This window comes from Thunnus maccoyii, chromosome 10 (genome assembly GCF_910596095.1).
Source record: "Thunnus maccoyii chromosome 10, fThuMac1.1, whole genome shotgun sequence".
NCBI lineage: Eukaryota > Metazoa > Chordata > Actinopteri > Scombriformes > Scombridae > Thunnus > Thunnus maccoyii.
Genome location: NC_056542.1, coordinates 24,630,457 through 24,642,960, shown reverse-complemented (window position 1 = coordinate 24,642,960; position 12,504 = coordinate 24,630,457). Strand labels below are relative to the sequence as shown.

Genomic DNA, 12,504 nt, shown 5'->3' with positions numbered 1-12,504 from the left:
CTCCCGAGAGAACCTGTCATCATTCTGGTATTCTGTTATGCTTCTGCAACTGTCAGATTTCCAACATACATTTTTTACTATTTTCTCATTTAGAAAAAACGTAAGTAATACTTAAGTTGCATCGCCATGGTAGAAAGCTTGCACAGCACAAGTGAGGGTTATTAAAGTTGTCAAGTGCATATAAAAAATGTGTCCAAGAATATCTCGTTTATGTGTCCATTTCACAAAGTGGCTCCTGGTTTTATATTCAGTCTGTGTCTTCCAGTCTACTAAACCTGTTTATTAGTGGTCAGAGGACAGAGGGTCAACTTGTGGCTATTAGGCAAGACACTAATCAACTATTGAACCAATAGAGTCTCATCAGATCTGTGTGTGTTTGCCTGTGTGTGGCTGTGTGTACGTGCATGTGATGGGACAATGAGATTGTGTTTAATGACTATTGACGTATGGAAGTGGAGAGCAGCAGGAAGCAGACAGGATGGAGGAAAAGAAAAGAAAAGAGATGAAGAATAGAGGAAAGAAGCAAAGGGAAGGCACGCTGCTACTGATAGTCAATAACACAGGAAGACACTTTAATTACCACCAGCCAACTGAGATTAACTTTTATTGCCTGCTGGACAAGGACATACTCTTGTGTTTGAATTAGTTCACGTCTCTGAAGAGTAAAGTTTGCAGCAAGGACTCCACAACTCTTTTTTCATACCAGCTTCTTTCACATAGTGGGAAAATGTTGTTGCATTTGTTCTTAAAGTTCTTAAAGTCCAACTGAAATTAAATTGCCTTTTTTTGTCTACTACAGCATACATATCTGCTCTGTAAATCACTTGTTCCTTTCTCCCTTGAGAAAAAATCAGCAACCAAAAGGGAGAAATTTATATTTTAAATTATTTGATTTCATGATGGTGCCCCCGAGTTTTACATTATTTTGATGAATTACCATTCCATCATCTTCTAGCTGGAGTCCTTATTTTGATACAGTGATAACGTGGTGTTCTATCGTAGGCTGAGCAGACTGATAGCATCCTGTTACACAAGAACTACAGACTCTGAACAACAACCCACATTAGCTTTCCTGCTAAAGTCTCCTTCTTATCTAACTTATAAAAATGAACACACGTCTTGTCCTGCACCTTAGCTCAGTGGTTCTCAAACTTTTTCACATCAGGGACCCCTAAACTGACACAAATTAGACCACAGTGGGTCTCCCATCTGATAAGATTTTTTGCTTTTACATGTTTTATTACAGATAAACCCTTAGAAATTTGAGAACCACTGCCTTAGCTTATTGAACGAGCCACCGAATATTGATCGGGGAAGAGTACACTGCTAAAGTCAGTTAGAAGGCTAGCTGATTATCTGCTTAGCTGCAGCACATTAAACAGCATGTAAACATACCTGAAAATGTCACTTTGGTCCCGTTAGATGCTGGTTTGGTCGTTGCTCTCCAAATCCCTGTTAGCGACACTCTGTCTGCCCATGACTTGACAGTGTGTTTACTTTGTCTCTGTTCTCGTACCGTGTAACACTAGTAGCCTGCCAGCTAATGTCAATCACACAAGCCTCTGACTGAGACAAAAAAGGAGCATTTCTGATAATTCCACAAAAATCTTTTTCTTCATTCTAATAATATAAAACTATTAACATTTAAAAATTATTTTTGAGTGCAAAGGCTGATTAAATGTGACTTCAATTGAACACTTGAGCTAAGTAAGCATTAACTGTTCAAACCATGTAATGATAGGCAAGAATTCACTAAACATCACAATTTTATTTGATGTGTTATTGAGTTTTGATATGATAAGTTTTGTTCATTACTTTTTGGATTAGGTATTTTCAAATTCAGATATAAAGGCCAAGTGTTTTTATTTTTTATTTTATTATTTATTTGATTCTGCCATCCTTTTTTCAACTGGTTTTGCAGCAGTGATAACCAGTCAGTCTTCCAGTAAGGCCAAGATATGTTGAGAATCATTACAAACTACTGTCTGTAGTGAGCTTTTGTTAGTATGCAGCTAACAAAAGCTCATTTGTTGTTAAATGAATGATATACAGTAGCTTCACCACAGCCGGTTTATTGCCTAATCAACAATGTACACATTAAGTTTGTCAGTTTGTTTACCGTTGACAGAAGTGGAATTTCAGACAACCAGCTGTTGCCTGTGATTTGCAAATGTTAAAAAAGGTAAAATCCAAAAGTGTGTACACAACATTGCATCTTTGCTAGTCCTATGAGAATACAGATGAAATAGCTGCAATGCAAAGCGAAGGAGAGAGGGTAGAAACAGAGAAACTGGGACTCAGAAAGTAAAAAGACATTTAACCCAAAGTTCACAGTTCAGAGAAACTGCATCAAGCCCCCCCGCGCACGCACGCACGCACACACACGCACACACACACACACACATGCTTTATCCAGTCTTTTGATGGTTGTGATATTAATATACAGATCATTTAGTGGTGGACATCGTCCTTTATTGTTTCCTGTCTCTGGCTTTCAATGTAATGACCAAACACACACTCACTCCGCATTAGTGATGTTTCTATGGTAATATTAGTAATCATGTAAATTCATGCAATACAGATTCATGCCTAAATAAGGGCTTTGACAGTTGCAGAAGTACTTTTGTGTGTGTGTGTGTGTGTGTGTGTGTGTTTGTGTGTGTGTGTGTGTGTGTGTGCGTGCGTGATCAAAGAAATCACTCAACAGTGTATTTCCATAGTAATTTGATCCTTTGTGACAGCGGTCTGTGTGGTTGATGTCCACTGAATTAATATAGCACAGTGTCTTCTGTTCAGTTTAATCTAAAAATATATCCTGTTTTCAGATTAGCAGTATATTAAGTATAGAGGAAAGGCTGAGATTACTTTTATTGATATATTTTATTCCCTTACTGACTGTGGCTGACAGAAATCTAATTTCTCCAGCTTGCACCACCTCAAATAGGAACAAAATGTTTCATGAGGGAACCAGGGACCAAATAGAACCATTGATAATTTATAAAATACATATTTAACTATGAGAAAATCTACTTGTATTATATAAACTGAATTTACATAACACCAGACTGTGATTGATTTTGTTTTACTACAGTAGGTAATCAGCTTCTTACAGAGTTTGAGTTTGTGATGTGTGTGTGTGATGTGTGTAAAGCTGTTTGTCCTTTCATGTCTTTCAAAGGTTGTTGATGCCATCCTGCCTCCTCTGACAACACTGGCTTTCAGCAGAAATGGTAAGAGACACGGTGGGTCATTTTTGAGAGTGAGACAGAGGATGAGAAGTGGAAATAGAAGTGAAGGAGGGTCAGAGTGAGGGAGCAGGGAATGAGGAAGAAATGAGAGCAAATGATAGCTAAGGAAAGGAGAATGTGAGTTGAAAATGGAAAACAGTGAAAGAGGAGGGATGAAAGGTTTAGAGCAAATATAGATACATACGTCCACAGTAGATAGATATAGTAAATGCATATTAAGATGACAGATAAAGAGAGAGACATGTAGAGAAAAGAGATGGCAAAGACAAAGGGAGATAGGTAGGAATAGGTAGGAATTCCAGTATCTACATATGTAACATATATAGTATAATGCTATGTTGTGCAATATTCTAGTACCCTTGTCATGCTAGGTGTTTAGTATTTAGATATTTATGAAGTTCACTTTATTTGGTTATTCTAGTCCCTTTTAATAGCCCTAGAAGGAAGCTATAACAATAAAAGGCGATAATGTTCATACACTGAAATGATCAAAACATGCCACTGAACATCCTTCTTAGTCTTAAATTGTGTGACATCCTAAGGTTGGATTTTACATTTTGGCATCAATATTGCCTCTTAATCAACAATGTCCAAGTCATTTCCAAAGAAAAAATGGTCAGGATGTAATTCAGTTGTCACTCAGTAAATGAAGCAAACTTGCTGTGTAATGTTGTTCCCTTGGAAACAAAAATGCTGTTATGCAAGCAAAACCTAAGCCAATATGTGTCAGCACAAAGACTACTACTGTCTACTTTTATACCATATTAAGACTGTGTGTGTGTGTGTGTGTGTGTGTGTGTGTGTGTGTGTGTGTGTGTGTGTGTGTGTGTGTGTGTGTGTGTGTGTGTGTATGTGTATGTGTATGTGTATGTGTATGTGTATGTGTATGTGTGTGTGTGTGTGTGTGTGTGTGTGTGTGTGATCCAGTTGAGTGGTCTGTGTTTGTTTTGAGGGTACTGTCAGAACTCAGTCTTGTCCTGCTGGTCCAGGAGGGTGATGGTGGTGAGGAAGATGCGGAGAAGACAGAGAAAGAGAAAAAGAGAGGAGAGGAAGGAAGACATGACGGGAGCTCTTCCAGTCAAATTTTAGCCCTTATCACCAAATCCCTGTTTCCAAGGTTGGTCTGGTTCTTTCTGTCTGTTAAAGACCAACAGAGTCTCTCTTTTTTGTTTCTGTAGAAAGAAAAAAAGAGTCATAGATTAGATGAGTACAGTTTTTAACATCTATAAAATGCTAAATTAAATGTGATACTTTATTATAATTAGTGTAAATGAGACCACGGTCGAAATGAATGCTGCTCTGTTTTTTTGCCAAAAGTATTGTTATCAATTATGTTTCTGAATATTAAAACAACAATTCCTAAAATTCCCCTTTGTTTGATGTCATAAATTAGGTTTATGCTCCACTTTGCTTGGTAAACTGATGTGTGAGAGTAAAATTAAAGTGATTCTTCTTGTTAAGCCATTGACTTGTTCCAAGGTCTGATTTTACAATTGTGAAATATTGATTTCCATTTGCTCTGGAACAGCATTCTGTTGTTGTTCACCCCACTCCTTTAGTTAAATACTAATACTAAATAGCTGTACATAGACCCAGTATTCAAGCCCAAACAGCTGTAATACAGTGGCTGTCAGGTTGAAAACAATTTAAACCTTTGCATCTCAGTGTCAGCGGGTGATAAAGTCAGAGATGAGGTTTAGAGGATTTCTGGAGATGGAATTTGGGATATTACAACCATCATAAATTCTATGATGATGAAGTTCATTCATAATCCTGGTGTTTCTTACACGGGTGATAGTCTTGTTACACTATGGTAATTTTACATACATTGTATTGAGATATTATTGATGAGTTAACGATTTCTTAATGTCAATTCCTTCCTTTAACTCTTTAAGATGGGGTATGTAGAGTAGTTGTGTCTTGTGTGCTGCTTCTGTAGGTTCACATCACTTCTTAATACTTATCAGGTACAATTGACAAGTACCTGTCTTTATGAGTGTTGGCATCCAATGACCATACAATATGTTGAGAGCAGGGACAGACAAATGCAGTTTGTAGCAGTTCGCATCATGACAGAGTAACAAAAATATAAAATATATATTGACACTGTGGTTCGTTTTTTCACCTTCCTCCATATTCTCTGCTGTATACTGCCTCTTCCTATACCAGTCATATTTTTATCTCCCTTTTTGAAATGTTCTTCCCCTTATGGTTGCCTCATGTGTTACCTCTTGTTGACTTTTATTTCCACCCTAATTTTTTCTTCCTCACACTCTTCCTCTTCTTTTCCTCTCAATTTTTCTCCTCTTTCCTCATATCCTTCTCTCTTCTTCTCCTATTATAACTCTTGTTCTCCCCTCCCCCTCTTGGCCACCCCTCTCTCCAGATCTGTTCCAGTTTACAGTCTGTTACTAATGATCAGAACAGTACATTAATTATTGACACTATGAAAGCCAAATGGTGTACTCATGCATGTTTGTGTCTAGGTATGAGTCTCTTCTTCGAGCAGCAGAGCCTATCCCACTCTACGCACTCAAACTGCTGGTATCGATGACTGAACACAGCACACAGATCTGCAGGTATTGTGCCTGCACATACAATCAATCACACACAGTGACAATTTAACAGTTTGGTGGCAATGGGGGCCTCATCATCATCTGTACTTTATTTTACCATACCAAGTACTATCAACATAATGTAGTACACTGAAGACTACAGAGAACTGTTAAATATTACATACTTACAGGAGCACAAACTGAAGTCTGTAGATGTTCAGTCTGGTCTTTCAAATGTGGATCCACCTCTGTACATACATTATTCCCTCTTAGAGAAATTAGAGTCTTGTGTAGACCATGCCGGCGATATTTTTACTTCCATTATTCAGGTGTAACATGTAAGAGTACGATATTAAAAAGCTTTGGTAGTATCGGAGTGTTTTGCAGTCCTAGCAGGCACACACACAAATGCACACAGGCGCATTTTAGGCGCTGTGTGTAATGTTTTAATGCCAAGGCCAGTTATATCCAGTTCAGCACTGGCTGTTTTTTTATTCACAACCTCTCCCAAATATACATGCACACATTTATAAATGCATGCGCACACACCTGCATAAACGTGCACACAAACACACACACACGCACTACTAGCATTTATTAACACACTACATACAAATATACACAAAGGATACACAAATGATCATTTATTTATTAATGTAGCTGATGCACATTCACAGCTAATACCATCACCAGCTTCCCTGCTGCTGGTGATCTACATTCAACAAGACCTTGTGCACCTCTCTTAAACCCAGTGTTTTCTACTTTAGTAATCAGTTTAGTGGCAGGCATAAGGTGCTGTATCAGCTAAGATGTGTAAAGACATATTGTGCTGATATCTTGGCACACCAGCTACCCGTGTAGAGCTTTGTTAAAAAGTGTAACGCACACTCTTTAAATATATGACTTAGACAAAATTATTGCTGGCGTTAAAGTAAAATTCACTACTGCATAATGTTGAAATAATTTGCAATTCAGGAAATTAAAAACAACTCTTGAGCTAGCTGTGATCTGACACCAAAATAAAGGTAATTATGTGTTTCTGTTGCACAGAGAATCTGCTGATCCCTAGTCTTACCATGAGATGACTCACCTGTGTGTGTGTGTGTGTGTGTGTGTGTGTTTGTGTGTGTGTGTGTGTGTGTGTGTGTGTGTGTGTGTGTGTGTGTGTGTGTGTGTGTGTGTGTGTGTGTGTGCGTGTGCGTGTGCGTGTGTGTGTGTGTGTGTGTGTGTGCGTGTCCCTGTGTTTGTGCGTATACATGTGTGTTTGATAGATGTGTTCTGACAGCAGCTGTCAGTAAGTCTTGACTCTCTGGTCATCTGTCTTCTCTTTTCAATTGTTGACAGAGACAGAAAGAGGTGGATAAAAAAGAAAATGAGGAGAGAGAGAGAGAATGGGGAAGGCAAGGAGTGGATGGAGGGACAGGAGGAGAAAGTAAGAGAGATGTGGAGGATAATTGAGAAAGATAGATAGGGAGAAAGGTAACACTGGGAAGGAGGGAAAATATTGATGAAGGGATGCAGGGTCAGTGGGTGAGGGTGTATGAACAGACATTCACCAACTCCTGGCTCTAAAGAAGAAACGGTGAATAACAGAAGAAAACAGTGCGTAATCTCCCTCACGAGCAATTGTTTCAGTTGCAGATCAGCCAAATGACAGAATCAGGAGACTTAAGTATCAAAAACAAGTTGCTACCTTAGTGATACATAAAGGCAAGCTACCTTTTGGTCATTTAGTCTTACCAGTACAGTCATTATCAATATTGTGTGGATCAAAGAATGACCATAAACATGGAACTGTCCATCACCAAATACTGCAGCTCATCCATAGTTCTGTGCTGCATCCCTCATCTCTCAATCCTTGGTAGTAATTTACAACGACCATGATTGTTAACCTTCTGTTTTGTCCTTCCCACATTTCCTTCCCTGCTTTCATCCACTTATTGTATCTACTTCAGCCACAGTACACCTCTTATCACTAATATTCCACTCTCCTTCCATCTCCATCCATCCCTCCCACCCTCCCGGAGTTCAGAGTTCTGAATACGCCCCTACTTTTCTTATCAGTAATATTACCCCCTCTCGTCTCCATCCTTCTCTTCCTCCATCTCTCCTCATCCCCCTCTTTCCTTGACACAAGTAGAGTGACGTGAACTTCTCAAATTGGTGTCAGCAGTCTTCTCTCTACATCTCTGTTTTTCCTCTCACTCCTTTTTCTTCTGACATTATTAACAATATTTTACATTTTTTTTTCTGTCTCCCTCGTTCTTTTTCTCTCACCATCTCTAATTTATTAACATTAGTCCACATTTCTCTCTTTCTCTGTGCCCTCTCTCCACAACTCTCCCTCCATCACTGCAGTTATACAATCAGAAATTAAATTGCCTGGGTCTTGGTTAGATAAGTGTGGCTATGAAGCCAGCCGAGCGGTAATTAGATGGTAAATTGGGGACATTAATGTTGGGAAGGCAGCCTGCTGTCTCTCTCTGCATTATCACAGCCCAGACACACCTTCAAACAACTACATTTACTATGACCTTTAGCCAAAGAACCTCATGCTGTGTGGTTATATGTGTGTGCGTGTGCGTGTGTGTGTTCATGTATGTTTTAATGCCCTTATATGTAAATCTATCTGCCAACTGTGTGTGTATATGTTGCCTCTCAGCAAGGCAATGTGTTAACCCTCTCACACATGTCATGCTTATTAACCAAGTATGAGTAGTTTTTCTCTTAGCGTAACTCGGTTGGCTATATAGTGATTGTTGAACAATTTTATCTTAAACAACTCATGCAATTTCTGAATCGTTTTTTTTCTTTAATCATGAGTTAATAGCCTGACATAGACGCAGCCTTTCAGAATTATTACATCATCAAATTGAAACACTTAAGTCTTTCTATGTCAGAGAGAAGTGGAATCATGAGGTGTTAACACCACGGTGTTTTTCACATGCTTAAAGATTGTAATTGGTTGTAACAACCTGTTTTACTGGGCTGTTCTCTGGTGTGAATAAATGCATGAAGAAAATATTTTAAATTTTTCTTTAGATGTCACAAAAACTCATTAAGGTGTGTCATTTATGAATAACTGAACCATCCTCTTGGGAAGAACTTTCCAATACCTTGTGATATAGCAATTTGGCTAAAACTTCCAACTACTAAAATACATGACTTTCTCTGTGGTGCTTATCATCTTATCATCATCAACGTCCACGATGCCCTTTCAAAATCAGCTTAGATGAAGTGTTATGTCAACAGAAATATATGACTAATAGAGTAGAGGTTAATCTAGTTTAGTAGTAATCCATAACATGATAGTTTTATCTTCTCTGTTATGAAGCTGATACGGATGATGTATGACTAATACAGTAAGAGTTGTCTCAGCTGTGTTTGGTCTATTATCAGCATTCTATTGTGCCCCAGTTTCCTCAGTACCCGGTCCACAGTGTCTATTGATGTATGGCTGGTAGTTTAAAGGTGGTTCAGTTTATCATGTTGTGTTGGCCTGTCCTGTCCTCTCATCTCTCAGCCTGTCACCTACCTAATGGGAGGCCATCTATCACATCTGCAGACACACACACACACACACACACACACACACACACACACACACACACACACACACACACACACACACACACACACACACACATATTTACCTCTTCATAAAAGACCTGACATAGGATTCAATCATCGTGGCAACAAAGGAACAGCTACTGCAGAGATATACAGTACGGTAGTCAGTGTCCACGACTCCATGTTTCTATAAGCAACCTGCTTTTATAGACAGTGAGTGTTCTCAGTATTGAGGATGGAGATGGGGTCACTGTTCAACTGCAAAGAAACGCAGTTCCAATAAATGTCAGTGCTGTTACTTGAGTGGTGCTGCATCATAGATACGACTGACTCCAACAGTATTGAACTAAACCGAAGACATCCACTACGCAATAGTGCTCTTTGTCAAAATATCTAATTGACCAGGGGTCAGATGAGACTAGCGATATTTGTTAGAGGTAACAGACATGCAGACAAGAAGATAAAAATATAGGTACCTCATCCCCAAAATTAACTGAAGACTGGAAAAACCACTTGGTCCAATTAATCACAGTTTAATTTGCAGATGCCGATGCTGAGCTCAGAGTTTGGTGTAATGGCTTGGGGAATATTTTCTCAACACACATTAAGATAAAATGAAATTGTTATTGATCTCTGTGTGAAAAGTAGGTTGTAGTAAAAGTAATCCAATGCAACAAAGAAACGATAAGAACACAGAATATAAAGTAGACAACTGACCAGTAAAAGAAAAACATTTAAGCAGTAAAAAAGGAATGTAAAAAGATATGAGGAAATGTTAACACCATTAGATGACTTTTTATGCTGACTAGATGCATCTTTACATGCATATCTATCTAACTTTTAGTTAATGAACTTCCCACTCAATGCACCATCGACGGTCGGGTCCAAGAACACCACATTAACTAAAGTTTAGTCCCAGTTTAGTCGCTAAAGGTCACCTTTGTGATGAGGTGGAACACAATGTTTGCAGCATGAAGGTGCTTCTGAAAACTACAGAAACTGATAGACACTGTTGAATCAGCTCATTTAAAGTGGTCTGATGCCTGCTAGACGAGCTATACATCATAGTTAGACTGAAGACAGATTTTTAAATCAGTGGACAGGCTTTGTTACCTTCCGCATATTAACACCTGTCTTGACTTCAGGTGACTTTGTTCCCATTACAGCCTGAGTGCTTTCTTGCTTTCTAATGCGCACAAACAGACATATACACACATACACAAGATGTGTGTGTATGTGTAGACATAGACTCCTACCGCACAGTAATTGGTTGTGAATCAAAGAACCTTAATCAGTAAGTAGACAGAATGACATTTCTAATATAGACATCCATCTCTCTCCTAGATTTTCTCTGTGCGTATGTCCACATCACTCTTTTCTTTCCACTCTCTACTTCCTCCTTCCATCCATTTATTCCTTTTTTTAATTTATTTATTACTCCGCTGTCCTCCCTCTATTCTCTGACCAAACCTTCTCCCCGCTCTTCCAATCTCCCTCTTCTTTTCTCCTCATCACTAAATGTAATCTTCTCTCACCTCATCTTCCCCTTAACTCTCATCTCCTCTTCCTCTTGTCCTCCCCTCTCTTCTTTCATCTCCTCTCACTTCATCTGCTCTCATTGCATCTCCTCTTGTAGTCTCTCCTCTCTCCCCCAATCCCACTGGTACCAGACAGGAGTCATCGTAGTGGAACTACAACCTTAATGAAGATGAAACAGCCCGGTGTGTGTGCACGTGCGCATGTGTGAACTGTGCAGTAAATTGCCTCCAAATTTAATTAATTTCTCACCCTCATGTTCTACCCTTGCTTCAATATGTATTTTTTCTCTTTTTTTCTTTTTCAGGTTGATCAAACATAGTAGGATCCTAGCAACAGTGTTTCAGCTCATTATGGTAAGAAACCAATCGCTATTTTTATTCAGCCAATCAATTAATCACTTGTTCATTCAATCAGTCATTCACTTAATAAATCAGGCGGCCTGTTAAATAGTCTGTCAATCAGCTAATCAAACCCAGTTATTACAGTCTGTATTATTTCATTGCATCTCTGCTCTATTTTATCTCAGTTTAGTTGTATTCTGCCTCCTTCCTTTTCTCTCTCACTCGCTCAATATAACTTATAGATGTATTTATGTAAATTAGTCTGAGTGGTGTTGACCTATTAGAGGGTCCCTGTAATTGACTGGCAGGTCAGCCACAGAGAGGAGGAAGGGTTAATAGAGTGGGAATATGAACTCCACTATTAAGATCGCACTTGTCTGTTATCAGTGAAGCATAACAATGTTTCCAGTAAACAATTTATTTCACCTGATCCTTTACGCATACACACAGTCTAATGCACCCACCAAGAAACACAGTACAATCTGTTTTCACCGAACCTAAACACTTGTGTGGCAGCAAACAATTTATGGTGTGTGCACACACACACATACGCACTCACTAAATAATCAGTGTTCTGCATGGCTGCCTGTCCAGCCCCGACTAGCTGATGCAGAATGTTAAACACTCTTATCCAACAGCCTGATTAACACCTCTCCTGACTGTTTACTCCTGTCTGAGCCGGCTATGTCGAGATCCATTAGTGCCGTCTATATTGCTCACGTTTGGATTGATTTATACTGCCTGAAACACTCTGATCTGGATTGATTATACCTGTCACTGGCAATCACGCTTGTCATGGAGAAACTCACCTAATTGTATTTGTCTAGATGATGAAGTAGTTCTGCTTCAGAGATGAAAGGACTTCAGGAAGCCAGTTAGACCAGGGTTCTTAACTGGTTGGCTGCTGTGCCAGAGGAGGCAGAATAATATTACAAATATTTTGCTTCATGTATACATACTGTAGGTTTAGTACTAACATCTAAGCTAAATTCACTCTGAGCTTAAGCGTTACCGAATGCTTAATCTGTAACTCCAGTTACACATGAATGGTTCAGGACAGTGAAAGTTAAAATTCATGTTGGTTTGCTGTCGGGCTCATTGTCAGGTTAAGGCTTTCAGTGATGTACACGGTAGTCCTTTATAGCTTATTAGTCTATAAAGATCAAAATAAATTAGCTTTGTTATTTGTTGTTACTGACAGGCAGGTTGTCCAAGGTGCAAATTGATGTCATTGTCTTCAGCCTCAGGCTA

General features: G+C 38.9%; 1 protein-coding gene across 7 annotated transcripts in view; it reads left to right on the top strand.

The window, feature by feature from the left end:
- Positions 1-12,504, top strand: part of ulk4 (unc-51 like kinase 4) — an 80,443-nt gene that overhangs the window by 43,867 nt on the left and 24,072 nt on the right. For 4 of the 7 annotated variants that reach the window (XM_042424101.1, XM_042424099.1, XM_042424100.1 and 1 more), the window contains exons 28-31: positions 3,179-3,230; positions 4,176-4,365; positions 5,735-5,827; positions 11,217-11,265. In XM_042424101.1, coding sequence (XP_042280035.1) covers positions 3,179-3,230; positions 4,176-4,365; positions 5,735-5,827; positions 11,217-11,265 — 384 coding nt within the window. Of the gene's footprint in view, positions 1-3,178; positions 3,231-4,175; positions 4,366-5,734; positions 5,828-7,147; positions 7,776-10,717; positions 10,727-11,009; positions 11,095-11,216; positions 11,266-12,504 lie in introns of those variants that run through there. The other 3 variants (XR_006098451.1, XR_006098452.1, XM_042424102.1) reach the window with 3 other exon arrangements.